The sequence below is a fragment of the Melospiza georgiana genome, chromosome 3, assembly GCF_028018845.1.
Source record: "Melospiza georgiana isolate bMelGeo1 chromosome 3, bMelGeo1.pri, whole genome shotgun sequence".
NCBI lineage: Eukaryota > Metazoa > Chordata > Aves > Passeriformes > Passerellidae > Melospiza > Melospiza georgiana.
Genome location: NC_080432.1, coordinates 62,976,521 through 63,003,651, shown reverse-complemented (window position 1 = coordinate 63,003,651; position 27,131 = coordinate 62,976,521). Strand labels below are relative to the sequence as shown.

General features: G+C 37.9%; 1 protein-coding gene across 1 annotated transcript in view; it reads left to right on the top strand.

Annotated features, from left to right (window-relative positions):
* The window catches only part of MAP3K5 (mitogen-activated protein kinase kinase kinase 5), a 98,054-nt gene that overhangs the window by 14,073 nt on the left and 56,850 nt on the right, over positions 1 to 27,131 (top strand). The window contains exons 2-3 of the mRNA XM_058020791.1: positions 14,549 to 14,688; positions 17,401 to 17,424. Coding sequence (XP_057876774.1) covers positions 14,549 to 14,688; positions 17,401 to 17,424 — 164 coding nt within the window. The remainder of the gene's footprint in view (positions 1 to 14,548; positions 14,689 to 17,400; positions 17,425 to 27,131) is intronic.

Sequence of the window (27,131 nt, the reverse complement as noted above, 5' to 3'; positions counted from 1 at the left end):
ATTAAATTTCAGGAGCTTAATTTTTGGCTTATGCTGTTGTAAATTACTCGGTCTATGCTGGCAAACTTGTTTCCTAGAGTTTGTGGTTTAATTTGATGGCCTTTATATCCAGATATTTTTGGAACAATCTCTGTAAAAAGTCGTTACTCTGCTAAAAATTGAATGTGTGAGTAGGTGGTGGCTGTTGTCACCCTTTTTTCTTTAGTGTCTCAAGTGTTTTATCATCCTAAATATTTATTTTTCTCTTCTATAGAAAATAAAGAGCCTGAAGCATGAGAATTTAAATGTTTATATGATACAAATGCAAACTGAGCTGGGTTTCCTACCAGTTGTATGGGTAATTTAGTTTGTATAAAGCTGAATATCTGTTTAGATGGAAGTTATTCATATTTACATCTGTGTAGCTTTCTTGTTCACATCAATATTGCTGTAGGAAAAAAAAAGAATTCTGTTTTTAGCATAAATTACTGTTATCTTTACCATTTCAGCACTGCAGGTTGAATGGAGGCTGAAGACGTTGAATATTGCAGTGAGATTATGTATACTGAGTTGTTTTAGTTAATTGGTACTAGAACACTTGGAACACTAACTGAATCCAGAAGTCACTTGGAATGAAAACATTTTTACCTGTACATGGAGTACAGAAAGAAATAGATTAGATTAGATTAGATTAGATAAGGCAAATCACCCGTTTCATATGCAAATGGTAATTCTTGCCACTTTGGCTTAATTAACCTATGCCAGTCATCAAACTTTCTCTTGCTCCACTGATTTAGGCACTTGGAATTGATGAATTCATAAAGTTCTTCTAGTATCTTTTCCTTGGTTCAGTTGTGGGCTAGCTAGCATAAGGTTTTGCTGTCTACTGTGATTTAAAAAATATAGGTAATGGATTCATTTGTAGACTATTTTCTCAAGTAAAATGTTTGCTTGTGTTTCTATTTTGTAGTCCTTGTTCTTACTCAAAAATAAGATGCAATGCAAGACACTTAAAACCTCTTTGCAGTGCTAATTCTGCTTCTGCTGCTGATACAATATATACTTTTTTTTCTGTACCTGGAGTTCAGCATTGTCCTAGCTTGGTGAATGTCCATATATAAATACTTCAGAATTGAATTAATTTTTTACAATGCTCCAAGTGCTTTATCTTGAAGTCTTTTATCTTGCTTCTGCCAGCTCTGGTGCTGGCCGATCCCCTTCATGGGTAATGTACTTAAGGATTTCATCCATAGGGGCTAAAGCACTTTATGGAGGGAACAGATAGCCATCTCATCATTTTAAGGAGAATGAAACCAAAAGGATGGAGAGTAAATGGCTTGCCTGAGGTTTGGCAGTAGACCGTAGCTAAAGGTGAGGAGAAGAACTCAGCTTTCCTGAGTTTGTGAGCTGCTGGCTAGATCAGATGCACTGCTGTTGTGATCACTGGTGATTTAGATATGACTCATTTCTGTTAAGAAGACAAGAACCTCCATGATAGTTAACATAAAATCTGAGATTTGAAACACTGTTACACAGTGGTTGGATATTGAATTGTACTGCAGTAATTCTAAATTAGTGCCATAGCCATATAAAAGTTGGTTTTGGTACTTGAATCATATGCAGAGATGGGCTGCCTTTGGAAGTAATGTTTGAGCATCTTGTATTAATAGAGTGACAAGCCACAATAATCCAAGGCTGTTCTTTTTGCTGTAAAACTGAATTGAATGAGAAGGGAATCATAGCTATCACAGGCCACCTGGAGTTACCATTGACAAAGCCAAACTCTTATCAGATCTGTTTAATCTCTTTTTGCAACAATTAGCAGCAATCATGTCAAGCGTTAAAGAATTTAACTCAGATGAGTCATATCCGTTTTCTGTTGGGGGATGCAATAGTGCTGTTACTCGCGAGGCTGGGCAGTCTGTGCTGCCTTAGAGGCAGATGGTGGTGGTGTGAGCAGTCATATTTGCTGTATTAATTTGCAAATTAGTAGTTGCTTCTCAGGAATTTTGAGTGTGATTTTTCCAGTAACTAAAATACCAAGTTACTACTTGTGCACACATGTGATTATTTTGGTAGAAAACTAATGTGGGAGGTTTTGGCCTCTTTAATAAGAATAGCTTGTCACCTTGTCTCCCCTTTCTTTATTGATACTTTCACTGTTACTCTGACAGTCTTGAAAGGCGAGGGATAGTTCTGTGATCTGTGTTCCAGTAAGCTAAAGCAAAAAATCACAGCTCAAATTGTGAAATTAATTTCAGGCTTGGTCTGTGCAAAAGGGAGATGAGCTTAAGCTAAATAAAGCAGGCTGGATGGATCTGTGTCTGTCTGAACTTTTATCCTAGACTTGTGTAATTGCTGTCCTTGGGAACTGGTGAGAGATGAAGTCTTCCAAAGGACAGCCCCTCTGCACTTTCTTGTACTTGGCAACAATACTGTAATCTTGTAACTTGTATGTCTGCAACTGTAGACAAGGCTGCAACTTTGCTTCTTTCTGCTGGAGATAAACTCCTCGTCCTTGTTACCTTCTAACAGGGTCCTTTACATTTTTACAAGTATTTGAGGCTTTTGTGTTACGGGGCAAGATTGCCCAAATCTGTACTGCGGAGTGCTTTGCAAAGCAGGACATTGATTCCACCTCTGTCTTTTGTGAATTGTTGCAGTAGAAGAAAATTATCGTGCCATGTGCTGTGTTAGTGACATGTGTCTAGCTTGATGGAGGGTTGCTTTTTTTAATTTCTGAATTCTGCAAACAATAGTCTCATCTTTAAGACTTTATTTTCTGTGTGAAGTTGATACTTTTTCTGCAGTGTTTTTGGTGGAGCCCAGAGGATCTTTCAAGCTAGGTTTAATCAGGTGTGTTTTGTTTACGCTGTACTTCACCTGTGTTGACTGAAGTAAATTGATTTGTGTGGTTGAGTGCTGTGTGTGGGTTTTTCCCTGCTAAATTGCAAGGGAGGCTGCGTGCAAATGTCGTACTTGTGACTTACAGATCACTGAGGTCTGACCAAGCCCTGTGAAGGTTGTCCTACCTGCTTTCAAATCATGTTTGACTTGAGAAGCCTTAGTAGTAGTGTTACGTGGGAAAAGCAGCTTAACTGTAATTCTTCAGCTTGCTTTGTTGAAAGAAAGTGGTGGTAGTTTCTTTTTTTGTTTTGTTTTGTTTTTTAAAGGAGGGGCTGGAAATAGATAAGGTATATGGGGTACTGATGTCTTTATGTTTTTTCAAGGATTTCTTTGAAATAGAACATAAATAGACCTTGTAAGGTGCAGATGAGTAGGAAAAGACATAATATTTTGAATTTAAGCAACAAATATTTAGGACATTGCAAATAGACAATAGATAATAATAAATTCATATGCTAGCAATGATAAATTCACTGCTGTGCTCATAGGGAAGGAACATCCATTGCGACCCAGAAATCTGTGAGCAAGGAAACAATTGATAAACTAATGCTTATACAGGTTTATTTTGGGAAATATTGGTCAATGTAGTCACTAGACCAATTTTAAAATCAAATGAATAGACAGAGACACAAAACAACTAAATGCTGCAGGGTCTGCTTATTTTTTAATCTATTAGGGTGTGTAACAGAGGTTAGAGCTGTTGTGAACGAATTACTGAAAACCTCATAGGAGTAATAAATAAACTTGTCAGCAGTCACAAGGAAAGAGAGAAAGAGAGAGAGAAAGAGAGAGAGAAAGAGACAAAGAAAGAAAGAAAGAAAGGAAAAACTATAAGAGATCTTTGCTGTATAAATGTGATGTGCTATATCTTTACCACGTGCATCATCACATTTGAAAAACTGAATTTGGGTCTTGGTGGAAGACACAGACAAGGGAAAAACCAGATTATCAGAATCATTCATGGAATCGTTTCCATACAGATGGAGACTGACTAGATTGTTTTTCTTCTGAAAAGATCCTAAGTGAAAGGTGGTGTAATCTAATTTCAGGAATGGAAAGGGAAGATTTATTACGGAGTAATCACTAATTGTTAATTTTTGACTTTCTAATTCTTATCTGTAAGCAGCTTCATAAGAAGCTAAAAGAAGCAATTTTCCGTACAAGGACATTGTTAAATAGTCTTCAAAAGGACTAACATTCCTGAGGGATGGGTTTGCTAAGACCTGCTATATTCTGTGTACACGTGGAATGACTTGGAAACTCTTCAGACTGTTGAATTTCCAGATGTTTTAGAATGTACCATGAGGTTCTGCAGTTGTTTTTTCTTTCCCTTTTTGCCAAGACTTGTGAACTTTTTAAGAGATAGTGGTGTTTCTTATCAGAAAATATGGCATGTGAAATTCCAAATCCTTTAGGCAGTTAGTTTTGTCAAAAACATCGGACACAACAGTGTCCAATCTCTACAAGCTAGAGATTTTTGTGGTGGGGGTGATGAGAACCAGGAGTGGTGGGCATATTTTTTGATTATTATGAAATTTGGGGTCTAAAATTCTCAAGTGCTGTATTATTTTTGAAAAATATGAGGTTTTTTTAGAATTGAAGTATTTCCATGACCAAATAAAGACATTTAACAAATGTGTTTGTTTACATCTCTTAGAAAAATTGTACGTCCAAATTTTCAGAAGTTTAGGAAGATTCCTTTTTTTTACAGACATTCTAGATGCTGTTCATCATAATCTTGATGTGCTTGTATTTATTTTTAAGTCTGTACTTGCTGCTCATGAATCTTTTAAGTTCAAACCATTTTTTGTATCACTGGATTGGAAAACATTAATTCTCATTACTTGAAAATAATGTTATAAGAAATATTTGCGCATCTTTGTATTAGAAACACTTCCAGAGTCTTTTCAGTAGCTTAATGGGTGTGGCTCTTGCCTTCTTGAGAAGGGTCTGCAGTCTGTCTTAGACATTTAGCTCCTCTTGGTGCAGGCCACATTTCTGCTAGAACCTATGTAAAAATGAGCAAGCTTCTCAACAAGAAATTGACAGGATTAGCTACAAAAAGGAAGAGCTTTCAGATGGCATAAAGACATCCTAAGGAAAACTCCTTCCAGAGAATGTGTGCTGTTTATGAACAGAAATTTTAAAGTAATCTACATCAGGTGGCATTGCTAAGAAGCTGAAGAAATGTAATGATGCCCTTTGGAAGGAGAACTTTGGTTCGGATGAGTAAACAAGTTAAAATTGTGTAAAAAGGTATGTAAGCCTTAGTAAGGCAGTTTCCAAAAAAGTTTGAGTAATACTTGCTGAGGACTACTATTTTTTTGGTGCATGACTTCTGACTTTATTTGATGTCGGCAGCATTGTAGTGGGAGATTATATTGGTATTACATTAGGGCAAATGGGTTAAAAATATACATGAAGAGCACATCACGGGTAAAATCTGGCAGCAGGGAGGAGTTGAAATGGGTTTTTTGTAGAAGGAAATCACACTCTTCTGATGAGCCTGTACTTAAGGGTAATCCATTTAAGACAGTATATCGAAATGTCAAAAAGCTTTTGATGGCATACTTTACCAAATACTCTTAAAGGGACAAAATATCTGGAGATGACATCCTTATAACCCTTAAGTGGATTCTTAAAGGAAAGGAACAGAAGACAAGTTTTGCAATGAAGCAAGGTTGCCTGTAGAAAAACAGGCTGTTAAAAGGATTGTTCTGTACCTTCTTGTTTTGAATTGGATTTTTCAGAAGTTTCACGGCTGATCTGAAAATGTCTTTCTGGTGCAGGGCTTGTCAAAACTTTAGAGAATAGGCAGTAAAGAATTGCAGAAGGTTTTATGGTACCAGGGAAACGAACAACTAAAGGACAGCTGAAGTTCAGTGATAGTGGATGCAAAGTATCATACATGAAGAAAAGCAGCTCTAATTGTTCACATAATACTGAGCACTAAATTACTCGTTGATATTCAGCTTTCTAGGTAACTCAACATTTTAGTCTAAATGTGTGTGGATTATTTTAAAAAGCTCGGTCTTTACTTGCACTGTTCTTACCATCCCTGCCACATTGCCTGCTGGCTTCTGGCACAGAAGAAATACTGAGTTAAACAGAGTTTTGACCTGATCCCTCCAGATGCTGCAATGAAACCCAGACTTAGTTTTGAAGCTTGGAGGTGAATCTGCCTAGACATTTTTGTCACAGTGAGCTGAGCAAAGAAACCAAATATAGAACTGTGTTATAAGTGAAAATAGTTAGATTTTAGGGGTAAAAAAACCCAAGTGGGAAGACTTCTTAGGTGGAGAAACTTGAGGTCATTAAGTCAGAAATAAACAGAGCAGGAAAGACAGAAATAAGGAGAACTTTTGATCAGGTTTTTCTCCTGCCTGTCTTGTCCTTGAGGATTGTTGTTTCTTTCCTTGGCTTTAATGTTCTCTGCAACTTTTGAGCTGTAGCAAATTCAACATTTCACACAGACTTTTGGAAAACTTTCCACCACCCATGAGACCTGGCTGTTTGGTTTTCATAGGACCCTCCTTTCGTCTCTGAACTTTTCTGTTGGCACACCTGTGCTCTTGCAAGTTCTTTCTTCTTGGGTAGGCTCAATCACTTCTCCAGAGAATAAATAATCACTCTTTCATCTTGCTTTTCCGAGACCCCTAACATGGGAACATAAACCAAAATAATCACACAAATACCATCACATCCTCTCTCTCTATCTCTCTATTATCTCCCTATCTCTTTGCCTGCTTAAGATCCAGGCCAAGGGGGGTTGGTTTTTTGAAAAAAATTGCAATGATGAAGATCTTCTGAAAAAAACTTCTCAGTGTAGAAGTACTGGTTTACTATGGTCTGCCTTGTTTTCATTGACTGCTTCTGCTGTTGTGTCTGTGGATTGCTTAAATAGCATTTGGTACAGATCCTTACTCTAGCTCTGTAATGTGCTCCAGCCTTCAGCTGAGCTTCGGTAGTTACCCCATTGTGATCTGAGTATTTTTTCTGATGCAAAGTTCAGAGTTAAGGTGGTCTTTAGTATTTGGTGTTATTGGTACTAGGGGGCCTGTTTCACTAGGGTTGATACAGATGCAGTGAATCTGAACATATTGAAGTTATTTTTGAATAAATGGCTCTTTGTCTGCTTGTCATCTTTTATTCTTGCCTGATCCTGAGTTCCTCCCACATGCATTAATCTGAGAGTGGTTTTTCTGAATTGTTGGGGGTTGGAATCATGTGATAACATTATAATCCTCTTTTGGGCCAGGAGAGAGTGTATTTTTTGAAACTCAAGCTTTCTTCTGTTTTCTTTTTCTTTATCAGAAAGCCTTTCTATATTGTTTCAGTTGTCTTCAGATCATTGACACAGTAATTTAGGTTTTGATGTGTAGTTTGATGTGTTAATTCCTACACAACCCTTTATTGTTTGTCATCTCTATCCTTCTGTCTCATTTCTTTTCTAACAGCTGTTATAACTTTCTTTTTGTTACCAGCTCATTTCCAGCTTCTGCTGTTTTATTTTGGTAATTGCCTTCAGCTTATCTCTCATCAGTTTTTGATTACAGAAGCAAGAGGTTCTTTTCCCTTCACATCTTTGAAGCATAGTGCAGACAAAAAGGTCAGAGTTTCACTTGGATGATCTTGGTCTTGAATACTGTTGCTGCAACAAGAAAAGTAACTTGTTTTTCTCACCTCCTTGCTTGGTTGGTTCTACTTGGTGAAGTATTACGTTTGATTTTGTGAGAATGATCTGAGCCAGTTAGCTACAAAAGTTGGCAGGAATTAATTTGCACAGGTGTTACTAAGGAGCACCTCGATGTATTGGGACAGGGTGCAAGTTTTGTAATGCTCCCATTTGACAGCAGGTCACTGCCAATCAGTTAAACTTTTGGGGTGGTTCTCCAGGACATTTGGGCTTGTAGATTATGAACTTGCTTGTGATTTGCGGTTTAAATTTATACAGGGACATCTTATATTTGCTCTTGCACATTGTCCATCCTTAAGTAGTTCTACCTTAACTAGAAAGAAATCAACAATTATTAATTATTTAAAAGGAGGAAAGATTGCTTTTACATGAGTAGCTAGTTTGTTGGGTTTTTTTTGGTTTTTTTTTTTTTTTTTTAAGTAATGAACAGACTCCTAGAGATGTAAATTGAGTCATATACTCAATTTAGAGTCTGTCTGTACGGCTATAGATGCCTAATGTTATGAGGTAGACTGTGCATGTGTTTTTTTATTTCTTTTCTGTGTTGTTCCTGAAGGAACTCTTCTTCTTGTGATGTTATATATGGGATTCTTAACAAGTGGATGTTGCATCCATGTCTGTATGGAAGATTAAAATTTACCTACCCCCCCTGGAACAATATGTGACTGTCAAGCAGGACTAAGGAGGTATTCAGTTGCATCCTTGCAGATGTTGTGATGTCTGGTGCCTTCTTTATATAGCACCTAGTGATTGTGTGGGTGGAAAGTGAGATCATTTAAGTGATCCAGGAGTCAGCTGATCCTGCACACTCACCCCACCCCTGCAAGCAAACAGAGAGACTGAGTTGTCTCACTGGGTATTGACCACACTAAATCTGATACAAATGTGGAAGAGAGTCAGAACCACCCCCAACAGTAAAAGCTGTTTATTGAGTTTATCTGAAGTGAAATCATACCTTTTTGCTTATAAGTCTAGGTGTAGGAGTGCACTTTGAAATTCAAGAGCAGCTCAACTCAGTTTAGCTATTCAAGGAACAGTGGGCTCTTAATACTAGCATGAGGACAAAATGGTACTGTTGTATCCAAAGGTAACTTGGTGCTTTTTGGGCAAGTACTAAGTGCTTTAATTATTTCTAACTCAACTTTATGTTATGCTATGTGTTATGCAGCATCTGGAGAGGGACCACCCACGAGACAGCTGGATTTGTGTTGTATCTTCTGGGAATTTGTGCTCACAAACTCCCTTTTGGGTAGGTTGCAGGACAGGCTCTGATCTGTACTTCATTGATGGTGGATCTCTGCTTCCATTGCATAAAAATGAGACTGCTCAATACAGGATTACTTCTTGAGACAGTAAGATAAGATTCCTAAGTCATAATGCATTTCACTAGATAAGAACTAGCTCATGTCCATCATTTGTTTTTGTCTTGATGCTCTTAAGCCTACTTTGTGCATAAGTTCAAGCCTCTACAAATATCATCCTTTTCCTCTAGTATATGGCATACTTAACTTGCCTGTGCCATCATCACCTGCTTTTCCTTTCCCATATTCAAGCCTCAGACACCCTTACAAAGTGGTAGGGGTTTTTTTTGTTTGTTTGTTTGTTTGTTTTTTGGCGTTTTTTGTTAGCCTCTCCCAACAGACTGGCTTGACTGGACTGATTTCCTGGGAGGTTGGCCATTCACCTGTGTTTGGGTATTCTCACCTCAGTGGCTCCCATCGATAGTTTCCAGTCTTGGAGCCATATGAGACACTCTTGACAGGAAATGTCTGTTTCCAGTGCTGTTGACAAGTCAGTGGTACTGTGGTTTCCACGGCTGAACCAGAAATACCAATCTGTACTGACGCGTTGGGATTGCCAAAACAGGTTTCCTACCTCGTGCAGGCAGTCTCTGGTAAACAGGAAAATATCTATGCCAAGCACAGAGAGTCATACAGAAGTTGAAGTAGGTAAGTATATTCCTTGCTTATTTCTAAAGGTTTGCCCAATAGTAAGTGTCACCTTATCATCATTCTAAGGCTGAATGGAGAGCTACTACTGCAGTGTGAAATAAGTTTGGTATTCACACTTGCTCTGAAATAAATTATGCCCTCCTTTCTTTTCTTCTATATCTCTGTCAGAATGATATCTTACTCTTTTAGCCCTCAACTGGAAAAGAACACAAAATCCTGGTCTCAGAAGTTGCCGTTATCATCTTTCCTTTTCCCCTGATTAATTGTGGGACAGTGAATGTAAGGTAATGGTCATGTGTTTAGTACCAATTAATCAGAAGATAATAGCAAACATAAACATTCATTGGTTGTATAGCTGCTTTGTTTGTATTCACTGCTTCTCCTGGCAGCACTGTGGCAAGCGGGTAGTATCAAAAAGCAGGGTGTACGTGTGAGATATCTCAGAGCACTTACTTAAACATTCTTCTTTGCCCTGTTACATTTAAAACAATGAGTAGGAGATGAACTTTGACCACTGCATTTCATTTATCACTGTCTTGGTGACTAAAGGCATGGCTAATAGCAAAGAGCAAAGGGCTCTGTATCCACTAATGGACACTTTCCCTTTTTTCGCCATCTTAATGCGTATACTCTTGAGTTTTTACCATTTCTTAAGACAAGTTAATTAGCAGAGATTTTATGTGTAAGTTTCTCAGCCTTTGCACAGATATCTTAAAGCGAACGAAGTGGATTTATATCACAGTTAGGAATGATGGTAAGATAGTTTTAATCTATGCCAAACTTCACAGAGATGTGTACTGCTACGTTGCTTCTCAGGTAAAAGAGGTTAAGTAGGTAACCTCCAATTCCAACTCATGAATCTGATTTTCCAGAGTAATAAGAAGCCAGTTACTACTGCAGTGATACTTTGTTCTCTTGGATGCATGATAGCATGTTTCAAGCTGTTGTTGGTGTAGATGTTAGTTAGCCTAATAACAGGCTAGGTTGTGATTGCGCAGTAGCTGGCGTGTCTGCTGCTCAGTGTGTGGTTACTCAGCTAATGTGTACACAGGCAGCTTCATTAGAGGCAGTTTGGCTGCTGTCAGCAGGCAGACAGAGCTCGGGGTGATTTAGGGCATGGCCACTGAACTGCCTGCCGCTGGGTTTATGCTGGTTTTGGTGCCTAGGCCAGAGTGAATGAAGCTCTAATCTTATGTTTGTGATGCACTTGTCTTATCTATTTAGGCATGCCAGCTGTTAAGGAGATGGGAGAGAAGGTTGTAATTAGACTTTATTGTTCATAAACTATCAGGAGACAATAATTTACTGCAAGACCTATTGTAAGACTTTCTAGCTGTAATGTCGAAAATGACTAGAAAAGGTAAGGACTGTTCTATACCTGTTTTCTTTAGTTTCAGTGATCTGTCACCAGATTGACTTTCATGAGATGGAGTAAATTTTATCCCCTACTTTGGTCTTGGGCACAAAATTAAATTTCACATTCTTGCAGCCAGTGATGGTTGCAAAACTTGCAGTTCTTGCACTTTTTTGTCTTTTCTCCTGTTTTATGCAGTGTGCTTCCACACCTACCCTACTCATTAGTCTGCTGGAGCCTGAACAGACTTTGTTTGCTGCAACATGGAAAGTGTGCAAGAGCATTTGAAGTGAATTTGTCAGTGAATTGATGTTCCTGGTCTTTAGAGTGCTTCATTCTGAGGTCCTAGGTGTTGAGAGAGCTCAACTCTGATTCCTGTGCTTGATCAGGCTTTTCTTTGCCTTGAAACTCAAACCACAGATGTTTTGGTAACGGGGTAGTTCCAGTGTGGAGCTGATTCCTCCACTTTTGTTGAAATACCATTTTTCCACTTATGAAATTGTGTTCTCCAGTGAATAGAAAACTTGTCCTCTATGGCATCAGAATGTTCAATTGATTTCATCTGGGGGAAATGAGAGTGAGAACCTGATAAAGAGGATCATTGCAGTTTATGTATTGATGACCAAAAAGTTCTTTTGGGCTTAGCTAAATCCTGGCTCTTTGTAACTAATGAGAATATTGATATATATATATATATATATATATATGTACTTTTAATTAGATTTGTCTTGAAAACCATCAGTCTTGCTCATCTTTGCTAAACTTCTAATCATATTTTTATGTAACTGAATATAGTGTTTGGCTGTTTTGTAATGCACTTGATGGTACATTTCAGGTGCTTTATAGAAACCTCCCAAATCAGTTACATAATATTTGACTTCTGTCAAGTAAATTGATCCCTCCTTTGCTCAGAGGAGTTTCTCTCCTGATGTTGGGAAAGATGATAGTCAGAAAGAGGTCTGTCAGAAGAGCTGGTTTAGGATATATGTTTTTTATCTGGATAGACATCTGATCTCAAAAGTGCATATACCTTTTCTGGCTTGCTGGAATTGCAGGTAAGATTTGGGTTGTTCCCCTTGGAAATTGCAATACCAGCCCTGAAGCCTAACCTGAACTTGGAGAAATCTGATCTCTTTGTCGTGAGTGACATCTACATTGTAAATACATAACTGCTAGAATGAGCTGGAAAACTTCACAAAAGATGGACCTATTCCAAGGAAGACACTGCTTTGTCTATCAAGTGAGATTATCCAGAAGGATTTCACAGAAGTCTTGACATATCTTTTCTTCTTTAGTTACATAAAAAAAATACTGGCATAAACTCTTTTGTGATGCTTGTAACTCAGTGTCAGTCATACAGATGTTTCTTTACTCATGGTCCTTCCCTTATCTGTGTAAGTAACTCAAGGTTTTTGTATGGTTTGGGTATTAAATTAAATTAAATTTCATTTTAATTTATTTTAATTTGTTTTATTTTATTATTACTATGGTAGGGATGGTACAGGACCCAAGAATGTTTCCTACAGTGTGGTCCTGTGTCAGACTCTGATCAATGTATTTGGCCAGCTTGACAGTAATATATTTATATACACGCTTTTTTTTTTTTTGAGTTTCTCCTTCCTTCTTCATGATCTTAGGAACTTGCCATTTTAACTTTGGATTTCTCAAGTGTTTTTTGTGATTTAGCTTTGATCAGGCTCCATCTAAAGTAATATTTTTATTTTAATCTTAGTTTTGCAACTCTAGTGAGAGCACATGATCTTGCAAGATTGCAGAATGAAGTCATGGCACGTTGCGCAAATTTTCCTCCTGCTTGGCACTAACAGATATGTACCATAGATTTGGAGTTGCTCAAGATTAGACTTCTATGTGAGTAAGAGAGGTTAAAAATATAACTTGTATTATGGCAAGTTTCAGAAGAAAATAAACAGACTGTAATCTCACCCAAAATATAGCAGAGGTATTGTCATTCTTGTTTGGCTTTTGTGATGTTTCAGCTTCCTAAAATTAATGAAAATGAGTATATGTGTAGTCTTAGTAGTGCACTCGTTTTTTTGCTTCAATAAAATTTGATGGCATCTATACTGCAAATATTTATGTGGAATTGGACAGAGGGAGATGCTTAGAACACAAGTTATGAATCTTTTAGAAAACATAGTTTAATATTAGATTTTTAAGTGTGAAAAAATATCTTTTTTTATACCATATTAATCTCCTTTTTTTAAATTTTGTTTCTTGAAGAGCCAAGGCTTGTATAGGCAAATGTTCACCCTTTCCCCTGTATGCATCTGTCCTTCCTTCAGGCTTTTAATAATTTATAAGCCTGTAGGCCAGTTACAGAAACACATTACTGAAGACTAGATGTCTCAAAGGTATTCCTTTTCAACAAGTTGGAGAGACACAGCTTCCCCAGTTCAGAGTGTGACTGCAAGGCTTGTCTTTTATTGAATATCTTCATTTCAGTTTTGATGATATAAGTAAATAGGTGAGGTGAGAAGCTGTGGTTAGAGGTAGAATCTCTGATTGGATTAAGTAGAGTAGAGAAGATTGAGGGCATAGGCTTTTTCGCTACAGAGCTTGCCTTGCTATCTGTCTTTTCAGTCATGAAAGATTCCAAAGGAATGGCAAAGCATAGAGAGATACTGGAAACCAGGCTGCTTTTCTTTTTCCACTCTTTAACAGAAGCTTATTTCTCTGGTTTGGGCTTAGGTTTCTGTTTTGTTTTTTTTTAAACCTCAGAAAAAACTTAATTGGGTGAAAAGACAGAAAGGTGTTTGTAGAAGAGGTGGAGATGAGTCAGTTTTCTTGCTTTGCTCTCTTGATTCCACAAGACATTTGCCATGGAAATAGGCTGCCTGGTATAACAGGAATGTTACAAAGAGTCAGCAGAAATAGTTAATTGCCTCTTGTTATACTTTGGCATTGGTGCAAATCTTGTCAAGATAAACACATGGTTTGAGAGAAATTGTGGACTACATTCCTGGTTCTCGAAGCATTCATGTATGTGCTTGCATGCATTATTCACACAGGTAAACTTTGTTATGAATAGAATTCTGTGCAGTAAAGTTTTTACTTATATGGGGTTTCTTTGGCTTTATATATTCACTCCGTCTTTGCTTCTCTGCATTTCTCTGTATGAATCAAAATAGATCTGAATGGTAATTTATATTGGAATGTTACCTTTCAGTTCATTTTCTTCCAAGTTCTAGTACAGAATCTATACAGTATGTTATAGATTACATGAATTTTTATTGCAACTTGCAAAAAGTGCATCTAGTGTAATTTTTTCTTTTATTTTTTGCGAAGGTTATCATTCACCATGTATAGATTTACCAAGCAAATTTTATTCTTGAAGACAGCAATTGATTTTTTTTTTCCTTTTCTTGATTAGTGGTTTATCCATTTTTCCCATTTTAAGGTCTCATTTAAAGAAAAAATAGAGGAGTAATAGTGAAATAGAAAAAAACTCAACCACATCCTGCTGACTGTGTTCAAAATTCAAGCATAATAGCTAAAATGGGGAAATCCCTCTAGATCTCTTATTTCCTACTTAAAGCCAGGCCTTCTTACCAAAATATATTGTGTGAAGAAACACGACCTAGATGTATTTGACTGTCTGAAATGTGTGGCATTGACTTTTTTTTTTATTTATTTCTGCAGATATTGCTGTGGTAGAGATGAGTGATGCCTTCCGTCAACCTTCCCTGTTCTACCATCTGGGAGTCAGGGAGAGCTTCAGCATGGCCAACAACATTATCCTCTACTGTGACACAAATGCAGAGTCTCTACAGTCACTGAAGGTAGCTCTGGATGGAAAAGGGGGTTTGGAGGGGAAGTTGCAGCTAGTCTAACCCTTGAAATAAGTTCTTTCTGTAAGAAATACACATGCAGCTTGAGGTTCAGAACAGAATAGCAAAAAAATATTATGAGGCCTGGCAAAGATGTCTACAATGCAATGCTGTGAAACTCAGATTACTTTTCTAAAAAGAAAGATTTAGATTGCCTGGTTGCAGTCAGTTAAATACCTAGCTGTTAAATGGCTGTTTATGGAAACAGAGGTTTGCCAAATTTGAGATGTGAAACTAAGTGCAAGACTTTGTCATTCAAGGGAATTACTGGTGTTTGTGGTAAACTGTTACAGTAATAACAATCCTGTGAGAGTGGTAGTGTGTAGGCAGTAAAATAATCCTTAGGCTTTAGATTCTGTCTAAATTAGCAGTTTTCTGCTAAACCTTATTAGGCCTCCTGATACCCCCTACTAAATCTTGCTGAGTTACAGCTGTTTGCATCAGGTACCTGCAGGACTGCTGTGCTGGGGATTAACAGCAGTGTAACAGAGTCAGTAAGAACAAAACTCATGTCTCAGTGCACAGTTACAGTACTTTGGTTTAAGGCAAGAGAGTGTTTTAAGATAATTTACGGGGCTGTGGATTTTGTCAGCCAAGAAGTTGGTACTTGCATCCTACTGCAACTATCCTAAAAGTTTAGCAACTTCCATGATGGGAAAGGACAGACAACTTGGATGGCAGTCTCTTCAATTACTTCCCCTCTCTCAGATGCATTGGCTTTACTCAGGAGGTGTTTTATGCTCTTGCACTTCCCTTCCAAGCTTTGCTGAGAAGAAGAATTTAGAATGAGCAGCTTGGTGAGTCAGACTGCAGTCTGGGCACCAGCACCACTCAAGAAGGGTTTGCTTCCACTGCTTCTGGCAAGTGCAGGCTATTTGGTTTTGATTCTGTCCCATTTTTTCAGACTGGCCCTATATTTTGGAGGAAATGCTTAGTAACTCCGTTTGTTCCCCCTGCTCTCCCCAATAAATTCTCTCAGCTAACTGGACCTCTTGCAATCCAATTATTTCCTTTCTTCTTGCAACACAAAGAGTATACAGATAAAAGCCCTAAAAATAATGCTAATGATAAAAGATGTATCTGGGAATTTAATCCAGTTGTGTAAGTACAATACTCTACAGTATAAGCAGAGAAGAAATTCATTGTCCTGGGCAAAGAGCCAAATACCCAACTCCCACGGAGAAATCACTTGGGGTGAGGCATCAGGCTTTCTTGGGCACTTGGAAGAACTTTTTACTGGTTTAGGAGCTGGGATTTGTAAATGGGTTACATGCTGGGTTCCTACTGGCTTCAGTGGAAGCTCAGTTCTGTGCAGGGGGACTTGGATGTCACAGTTGCCACCAGTACTCTGCTGATTGAAAGATTCCCTTTGGTTTCCCTTAGTTTTGAACTGGGCTTGTATTTCTGCTCTTGATAGCCTATAGGGAATTAGTCAAAGAGTGAGACCCCTTCCATACTATTTAGTAAGTAACTGCCTAAAAATAGTAGTTGTGGGCATATTGGGACATCTTCTGAGGCAGTGTTTGTTTCTGTGTTTGTTACAGCCAGCAGGTAAAGAGTAGAAGGAATGCAGGAGAGCATGTGCAGTTTTAATCCAGTATGAAAAGGGGAATTAAAAAAACTGAAAATGAAAGAAATACAGAACTGCAGCACACAATTTAATCACGGCACTAAACAGTAAACTTTTGCTGGTGAAATTTTCTTCTGCATGAACAATCAGGCCAGGCTGGGCAGGACTTTGATCAGCCTGATCTAGTTGAAGATATCCCTGTCCATGCTGGGGGATTTAACCAGACCTTTATGACCCACACTTGGAAAGCTAGAAACAGTCCTATGTGAAACGTGCCCTCTCTACAGGGAGAAGAACAGTTTCATCAAAGCCTGACTTAAACAACACGGAAAGTAGGAGGGACCTTGGTTTGACACTGTGCTTGTTTTTAATGCTGTTGTGCTGGTGAAGCTGCTCACCAGTCCCAGTGGCACAGGAAAAGCTGTCTGATAAATCTGTTATGGTTATCAATTCCTGGGATCAGAACTTGCTGGAAGCAAGATGATCATTGTTCAGAAGTGATTTACACTTGAGCTGTACCACCTGGATTAGTGTGCAGGAATCAGCTCTTTCCATCTGGGTGTGCTTCTAATTCTCTGAAAATTCACATTGAAAATGTGAAGATATGTTCTTTGCATCTGATTATTAGAGCCAAGTGAATTTCAAGCAGTTTTGGAATATTTTAAAACCTCATATGAATGCTGCTTTTACTATTCCTTTTGATTGCTTCTCCTGGTAGCAAAATGTTATTTACTATATTTGACTTTTCAAATAAGAATAGATATTTATTAATAGACAACTTCTGGACATCATCCCTCTAGAAAAAAATCTATAAATGGAGGGACATGTATGTAGGTGTATATATGTCTATTAACATGCAGACAGTAGGTATGCTCTTATGTATACATAAGTTGTATGTATCTACTTTATTCCATGGTAATTTTGTCTCTTCTGAGGCAATACCTCATTTATGTTGATTTGACAAGCATAAGAAAACATCTGTCAACCAATCTTTTCTTGTCATGTGTGCAAACAATAGTATTAGAAAGTCATACTGATCAAATATCTTTCCTAGTGCTATCAACATTTTCTTTTTTTTTTTGTTTTTATTTCAGGAAATTATTTTCCAGAAGAATAATGTAAGTATGATGTATGGATTTCAGTTGAATTATAAACATTCCAAAGATCGGTTTCATTTAATGTTGTTTATATTCTGTTCTCCACTCAAATCATTTAGCACTCTCCTACTGTATTTTACAGAGTTTGATGTAGAATTCTGGAAATTCTAGCAGCAAATCTGAGTAAATCACTTGGTTGCTAGGTACCAGGCTCACTTCTTACCTTGCCTGTATCTATCAGTGGTATTTTCTCTGCTGCCTTTACTTGTCTTTCATGTTATCTCACACCCATTTGCATTTGTCATTTTATCCTTTTTTTTGTTGTTGCCTTTTTCTATTCAGTATTCTTTAATGTTTTTAAAAATACTCTATTAGAAAGTAGAGTTATTTGGAAACGGTTGGTCATTTTAGAAACCCATGGCTACAGCTCTGAAAAGAAAAAGTGTGTATATATATATATATATATATATGTATGCATGTGTGTGTAAATATATGTATGTGCATATATATATGTATGTATGTAAATGTGTGTATATCTATGTGTATATATATGTACAGATATATATATATGTATATGTATGTATATATATGTAAAAAGTACATTTATAAAGAGAGTTTTTATTTCTAGAAGTTGTGTCCTGGAGCTGTTAGTCCAAATGTAGTGCAGGTCCCAGTGGTCTGAGTGCCAGTCATTATTAAACTGTAGGTCTCTCCAGCTTGATGTCCCTTTGATTTCTAAGGTTGACCTTCCAAATCTCCCTCCCCTTTTTCACTTCCAAGTTCAATGGAGGCAGATTTGTGGCTGGGAGAACACTGCTTTTCCAAAGTGTTTTTTCTGGAGCAGCAGGGCCAGTCATGTCAGAGTATTTATCTGGCATGTCGAGTTGTTCTTGGCTTTGCTTCGTGACTTACTGGTAGCCACATTTGCTAAGATATAATTTCAGCGAGGCTACCCAGTGCTGTGCTGATACCCTGAGGTGCTATGTGCATGCTGCACAATTCCATATATTTGAATAAAATTTCCTAGATGGGGATATGAAGTACTTAATTTCAGAAACTGGCCAGGTTTTATTTTCCTCTATGCCATGAAAACGGCAGCATTCCTGATTTTACTTCTTTATTTAACAGTGGATTAAGTTATTACTTTTGCCAGTATAAAATGTGACTCTGAAAAAGATGCAGTCTTTTCTTTTCTCTGCATGGTGTTTCTAAAGATGGCTTCAAAATCAGTGAAAGTTTTGATCTAATGCTGCATTTTAAAAATTAAAGATTTTTTTTTTTTGTTAAAAAAAGCAAAAAGGCTTCCCTATAGAGTTTCTGTATAGCTCTTATCCAAAAAGTGCTTTTCAGACACTCACAGAAGGCTGTGAAAGATGTGCTAGACTAGAAATCTCTCGCCTTTCTCTAATGAAAGTGGAAGAAATGATCAGTTAGACCTTTTACATAAAATGAAAAGAGAACAGTAAGGCCTTTCTTGTAAATGAATGTATTACATTCTGTGTTTTTGTTCTGGTGGCCTAGGACCTAGGGAAAATTATGTGTGACTAATGTAATGTTCCTGGGAGGGTAAGAGGAAGAGCTCTCTTAGCAGGAAACCAGCAGGAGATGACTGGTACAACAGAATAAAGGGGAGATGTCATCTTGTCCTGTTTTTAAATGACAGTCCCCGAAGCTCAAGGAGAGGTATGATAACTTGGCCTTCATCTGTTTCAGAAAGGATTGTTCTGGTTTTCATTTAAATTTGGATAGGCGACTGTGACACTGTCATTTATCACTTTTAGAAATGCTTCAGTGTATGCCAGAAAAAGAATGTGTTCCTTGAAAGTCTCAGATGTTTTCAAGCACACCCACATAACATCTTTTCTGGGAGGAAGTATTTTCCCTGGTATTAGAATAGGGAAGTCAGTGAAATGGTTTTAGCAGCTCCTTCGTTTCCCTTTTCCTCATTTTTTCAGCCAAATTACCTGGAAGTAGACTTTCCAAAATGTTGCTGCATGCCTAACTACTGAATATAATGCCTGCTTCATAAAAATTGTGTTTCTTCATAAATTATAAGATTATTGGATAAATGGGTATGACAGAGGTTCTGTTCTAGAAAAGCCGTGTCTCTGATGCCCACCCTTACCAAAAATAGTCATGTGAGGTTACTGATATGAAAAAAAAAATGAAATTCACATATGGACAAACAAGGAGTACAGTCCTGCTGTTCTAGAACATGTTTTTTAATAGCATGCAAACATCAGCCATATCAGGACTGTGGTATCCTTGGCACCAGGGGATTAAAAAGGTTGCAAAACAAGTGTGTGTGTATCTATATATATCTGCCTAATTGAAATGCCTTATGTTTGCTTTTCCTAAACCTTGTTTCCCTAAAAATAAGTGGGATAACAAAAAAAAAAAAATCTATTGCCAACTGTTTTGTTCTTCTGCTGGATTTTTGTGCTTCCTAATAATAGTCAATACAATGTTGCATAGCAAGGATAAGCTGCCTGGAGCCTGTCTGGGCAGAGCAGTACAAGATAACATTGGCTTATTTCCTGTTATATGTGGTTTTATAGCCGTTTATTTGGACCTTTTTCAAATGTTGCAGTAATACCAAAACCATACATTTTTACAGGGAGTGATACCTTAACAGGAGGTATCCTGTTATGTTGCTGGTTGAAAGCTTTAGTTTAGTTTTTGCTGTTATCTGATTTTTGAGGTCAATCAAGCAGCAGAGGCATTTTTGAAATTACTAGTAAAGAGTTTCAGTCATAAGATGTTGCTATAAAGGTTATGGTTCATGACTGTGCATTGCTGGTCTTAGCTAACCAGTTTTCATTTCATCATAATTTTCCATGGTGATTGAATTCTACCACCTTTGGAGGAAAGTTGCAGGGCTATTCAAATTTTTTTAAAAGTTTGACTTCTTGCTGAATCTGAGTGTTTAATATGAATGTATTCTACATTTGGTTTGCAGCCCACTGCAGTAAGTTACACGTTGACACAGTGCACACCTTTCAGTTCAGGCTGCTTGCTTGCACCAGGCTGGAGCAGTGGATAGCTTTGGGGGCTGCCTGGGCTGTGAGGCTGCAGTACTGCTCCTGGTCTGACCGGAAGGGCCCTTGGAGGCAATGGGAATTGTTCTCTTGGGCAGCTGACTTGCAAGCATTAGCAATTGAGCAACAGGGTTAGTGTTGTATGGCCGGGCACCATTAGCAGTGTTTTGCTTTTCAAACACTTGGAGGGATCAGGTTGTAGTGATAGGACAAAGGGCAAAACTTCAGGCTCAAAGACGGAAGGTTTAGATTAAGTATTAGGAAGAAATTATGTGCTGTGAGTGTGGTAAGGCCCTGGAACAGGTTGCCCAGAGGAGCTATGTATACCCCATCCCTGGGAGTGTTCAAAGCCAGATTGGATGGGGCTCTGAGCCACCTGGTCTAGTGGAAGGTGTCCCTGGCCACAACACAGATGTTGGAATTGGATTACCTTTAAGGTCCCTTCCAACTCAAACCATTCTATGGCTCTGTGATTGTAATTTTGGCTGGTTTTCCAGAGTCTTTCGTAAGTGCCTCTTGTTTAAGGTGTAGCTCGAGAGACAGTTTGGTGTAGCGCTCCTTTAATGTAAGTGGGAGAACTCATCTGGTTCTGAGATCCCCAGGGCAAGAGAGACATGGAGCTCCTGGAGCAAGTCCAGCACAGGGCAACCAAGATGTTGAAAGGACAGGAGCATCTCTGAGGAGGAAAGACTGAGGCAGCTGAGCTTGTTCAGCCTCCAGAAGAGACAGCTGAGAGGGGACCTCATCCATGTCTATAGGTATCTGAAGGGAGGGTGTCAAGAAGATGGAGCCAGGCTATTTTCAATGGAGCCAAGGACTAGAACAAGAGGGCAGACACTGGTGCACAGGAAATTCCACCTGAATATGAGGAAGAACTTATTTACTGTGCAAGCAACCAAGCACTGGACCAAATGGCCAGAGAAATTGTGGATTCTCCCTGACTGGAGATATTCCAGAACTGTACGCAGTCCTGTACCATGTGCTCTAGGATGACCCTGCTTGAGTGGGGAGGTTGGACCAGATGACCACTGTGGTCTCTTTCCAACCTGACCCATTCTGGGACTCTGGATGAGGCATTACAGAGGCATCTGCAAGCTCAGAATTTTCATATAGCTGCTGTTAAAAGACTGTAGCATTGGGTATGTTTAACTGTTGATTTCATTCACCATGGAAATAGGGGTAAATATTTTTAATACTCTTCATCCAGCCAACAGGAGATTTGTGGCCAGTTTTATTTTTGATATCCAAGTATGTAAAAATGCTATGTAGTCTTCAGTAAATATTTTGCTGGAAATGATAACTGTGGTATTTATTATTTATGATGCAACACTGCATCTTGCTTATTTTTAATTTTGTGAATTCTTGACTAATATATTTGACACATACTTTCCTAGGAAAAAGTTGGTAACTTTTTTTCCTATGTAAATATGATGAAAGGACCATATAGGCTGTAAGATGATTTTTAAGCATTTAGGATGTAGCATGGCTGCAATAGAATGATATTGCTGGATATATAAAGAAAGAATATATTCTCAAAAAAAGGGGAGGTATTTGATAGTGTAGATCCAGTCTCTGTGCTGCAATTCACTTGAGGCATGAGGCTTACTTAAGTTGCTTTTCAAATCAGTAGTAAGGCTATCGTTCATGTGAGTGGGATTTAAAGTAAACCTAAACTGAGTCTGTATTCATTAAAACATCAGCACATGTTGATTTACTGTGTATTTGGGGGATGGAGGGAATAGATTTAATAACTTGGTTTATGATTTTGCCATCTGCTGCACATAATTACATGTGCAGTCACAGAGCTACCTTAAAAATTTCACCAGAAAAATTGAAATAAAAGCAGATATTTTTCAAAAGGCTGAGTGGGAGAAATAGAAAAAAGTTCTTTTAATTAGAAGAGTGTCAGCAGGAAGAACAGTTCCTACTGTGAGAGATACTGGCAATTTTTATTACTTCAGCTGTTTTGGTTTTTTTTCTTTTATTAAAGTTACATTGTATGCTGACCTGAAGCTTTGGCAAGTGGGTGGGATTCTGCTAGATTCTCCCATTCATGGCTAAAGTGTCATGGTTTTTGTTTTGGGAATCTTTGTTTTCTTTGACACTTCTTGTCCTTGAAGGAAGTTTTTCTCTTTTTGTGGGTATTTGACTGCTAAATCATCCCAACAGAGCAGTGTTAGTAAAGAACCTTTGGGTATTGAAAGAACTGTGCATCGCTGACTCTCTACAATTTTTCAGTTTTCCTCCTCTTTTTGAAGAAAAAATAAAGATAGGAGAATTAGTTGGCCAGAACTCAAATGTTCCTTTGTCTAGTACCATTTCTTTTTAATCTGTGCAACTTTCAGAAAAAAAAAATCATTTATATTACATCAGATTTATTTTTTAGAGAGAGAAAAGTGTTTATCTTATTTCATGATGTTCTTTCTAAGAAGACATGGTCTCCCCATTCTAGTCCAAAAAGCTGCCCTTTTCACAAGTAGTTCTGTAGAAGAGGGGAATATTGAAAGAAGGGCTGGTTTATATTCTTATTGTGATCAATAAAATGTAAGTATGTGCTATTGATTTTTATTATCTCTTGAATACAAATAGGTGCTATATTAATTTCTTTCAGAAGTTGAGGAAGGATATTGCACAAGAAAGAGGTGCTTAATGATCCAATGACCACTAGGTCTAGCTAGAAGCCTTGTCTTAAATTCTGTAATTATAGAGCAATTAAAAATGATCTTACATCTCTAATTGAAATTACTCATGCTTTGGAATTGTTCAATTTGTCCTCAGTAAATGAGGAAGGGACATTAGAAAAATACAGAGCAATTAAAACATTTGCAAAAATTAATTACAGTATCTGTCATTTAGTTGTAAGCATTTATGTGTGTAGCTGGCTGGAGCCTTCTGATTAGTCTGACTGACTTGATGAAATGGGCTGGCATGGATAGTCTGTCAGAAAATGACCTGGTGCTGCCAGGTACTGAGTGTGCTAGCCCAAGGCTGTGATATCTATGTTCATATCTCCCAGATAAAAGGAGCTCAGCTGATCTGAAAGCTTAGGCCAGGATAACCTGTCTGATGTCCTGAGTTCTTGTGAATTAGTCTGAACCACAGTAACTATCATCTAACTCACTGTATGCACACTCCAGGCATGTGCCAGCCCTGGGTAATGCCTTTCAGCATACAACTCAGGTGCCCTGCAATGCCTTTATAATTTTCACTGGAGTAATTTGACTTTTGAACATTAAATAATGAAAGTTTTATGAAGAAGGTTGCAAAACGAAAATTGCAGCACCTGTTCTTGATTGAGGGGGTCTATTCCTACCCATTTTTCAGCCTCTGTATTCAACCCATGTTTTTTAAAGGGTGTTGACATAACAGAATATTACAATTGTATTTAAGATGCCTGTCCTTCAAAAATATCCTGGGTTTATTGAAAGGCTTCTCTGTGTTACTTTTATTATACATGATATGGCGAGTCACAAGAATGGATCGAAGTAAAACAATTCTGTCTTGTGTGCTTAACAGACTTAGAGTATAAAGGGAAGTCAGTTAGGGTTAGAAAAAAGACCAAATTTTGTGGGATCAGTGTTGGGATGGAGCATTACAGGGCAAATATAATAGAATAAGTTAAATATATTTAAGCTTCCAAGTCTAGTAATATGCACTAAGTGAAAATGTAAAGCAAGCGTGAGCAGATGGGAAGTGTGTGTCAGAAAGACCACCTGATCCTTTCTGACTTAAGCTAGCATAGTTTATATTCTGACAGAAAAAAGATGAGAAAGAAGTATGAGTTGCTGAGACAGGTTGCATCACCGGATGAATGAGGAAAGAGGCAAGTCACACACTCTGCTTTGGGGAAAATGGTTGAAAGTGGTCTGACATTTAGAGTAGCTCCACAACTGCTTCCCCCACAGCTTGGTTCTCTTGGACTCCCACCCTAATTATAGCCCAAAGGCAGCTGGAGTCAGGCTCTTTGCCATGAGAATTTGTGGTGATGGCACAACATGTTTCTCCAGAGTAGGGGACTGTAGACTTTGTTATACAAAAGCAGTCCTGCCATCACTGTTATCTTTCTTCAACCACCACCTTTAGTAAATAATATATAACTTTTGATTCTTTTTTTTTTTTTTTGATGCTAGAGCTACTGCATGTCTGTCTTTGTTAGTTTTAGCTGTAATCTTTAGCTAGGGAAGTGAAATTGAGGTCAGTATTTCTTGTGTTTCTTAGCTTTATTGCATGTGGCTCTTTCTACTTTTTTTTTTTTTAAGTGCATTTCCCAAGGAAATGAAACTTAAGAGCTTGTACTGGTTTTTCATCCTCCACTTTTGTTCTGTATCTGCCTGTTTTTCTGTCTGATGAATTTCAGCCAAATTTGAGAGGTTTCATAGATACAAAAGATACCTATCTAGGTTAAGTTAAGAAGCAAAGTGATTTCCTGGCTGAGGGAAAGGTCACTGTGTTTTCACACTACTTGCTACTGAATATCAGGGTGAGATTCTAGCTTGAGACAATTCCCTGAGACCCCTGGGGCCCTCTGAACAATTGTAAATGGATTCATTTTTTTCCTTTTTCTTCCCACAGTGTTTTCTCCTGTCTTTTACTGTTAAGTTCTTTCCTGTCCACTGCTTCCAATGACTCTTGGGTCTGCATGTCTTCTATGCCAGGCTCTATATTATAACCAGCTTTTCTTTTCCCCCCTCAGATAACAGGAGGAATGCATATAAACTAACTTTTGCTGGCTCTCTAGTTTCACTGAAATAGATATGTACTTCCTACAGAAGGTGTTCTCAGGATGAGTTTCTCCGAGCTCATGCTCACTAATGGATTCAGGCATTTGTCATCTGCAGGAAGAGCAGTTTTCCTCCTGGTAGAATTAAAGATTAAGGCTCTGGTACTGTCTCTGTAGGTGGCACAACCATTTTACAAGGGTAAACCTAGAGTTCTGTGAATTTCAAAAGATAAGAACATCCTTTTTCAGAGCTGATTTTTATTTAAGACCTCAGCATTGGAAACAGTGTGCCAGAGGTCTGAGAAGGTCTTCCTGCAAACAATTTTGAATTTATTTTTAATGCACTGAATAAACATTAGGAAGTAAAATGCTCATCTCCGGATATCTGTAGCTACTTCACCCTTTTTCTTGACTCTGACTTCTCAACCTTTTTCTCCTTTACCTAGAAAAGGAAAGGTGGATAACTGTCTGCCTATGTGTAATAGTGGCTCTTATGCCAGTGGCAATGTACCCATCTCTTAAAATTACTGAAACCAGTTTCCAGTAAATTCATAATTTTCCCTCTGCCTTTGACTGTGGGGCTCATTAGATTTCAGCAGGGTAAAAAGTTCATCCATTCACTGTTGAAAGCATGTGATTGCCTTACATGCTAGGATATTCTTGAATAGCAGTATCCATTCACTTCTCTGTTGCACAGACAACCAGTTTGGGTTCTGGCATCCCACTCCTTAGTTACTTGTTAAAAAATTTGTCATATACTCCCCAGTTCTCAAGTTCCCTTTGGAATTGCTGCAGTCACACAGAGATAAATATTCCCTAGCTCTTCAGCAGCAGTAGTTCACAATGGTTGCAGAAAGAAGACTAAGCCCTTGTGCAAGGCACAGTACACAATAACCTCCAAACAACTTCTGTGTTAGTTGAATTCAACTGATCTCATGTAAATGCCTGCACCAGTTATTTTTAGATTTTACAGAGTCTGTCAATGCCCCTCAGAAGTGCAGTGGGATTGCCTTTATATTGAGGTCTTACAATTTCATAGTATGATGGATGTAATTAAAAAATGATTCCTGTACTTTTCATAGCCAGTCTCTTATTTGTACACAAATGTGTATTTACTGTCGTGTCTATGCACATATGTTTTGCAGACTTGACTACCTCAATCCTTCCATGTTTTAAAAATCTAATAATGCATGTTAAAATGCTTTTTTAAGCACACAGCTGGTATTGTGCATTCAAAAACTCTTCAGTCACTGCCCTCTCAATTCGTGGAGCTCAGCTAGGCAGGGAGTTTCTGAAGTGTCTGCATTGCAGTATTGACTTCTGGGAGAGTCAAAGCAGCTACTAAATGAACAGAAACTAATTAACCTTGGAAGTAATTTAGGCATACTAAAAATTATGGGTCCCAAGAAGTGCTTCCTTAAGGCTTTTGTTGTTGGGCTGCTGGGCACTTCAGTAATGAGTCTGAGCTTTGAGAGATGAATGGAGGAACTCCTCCTGATTTTGTTGGTATTCTGTCTCATAGTTAAGACTCTTTAAAACACAAGTATTCGGCAACTTTCTCTGCACATAAATCTGTACTCACACACATATCACAGTCAGCAGACATCTTGCCTCCCTCTTCCTTGGAAGACACTTAATTTTTTTCCTTTCTTTGTTTCTTTTTTTTTTTTGCAAAGTATCTGTCATACATTGATATATAAAAATCAATGCAGTTTAGCAATGCTGAGGTGCTCTGTAAGTGATTATTCTGAACTATGCATGACTTAAGTCCCATTAAAAATATTTTCTACAGGAAATATTTGTAGAAAATTTATTTTGATTTTGAATGCAAAACTATTTGAGTAATTTTGCAGTTCATATGAGGATTAATTTTCTCTATGGTTGTCCTGTTGCGAGGCAACTAGATTGTGTTACTGTTTCCAGTATCAGTGAGCCAAACTGTTCTGCTTTCTTCTGATCATGTCACCTTG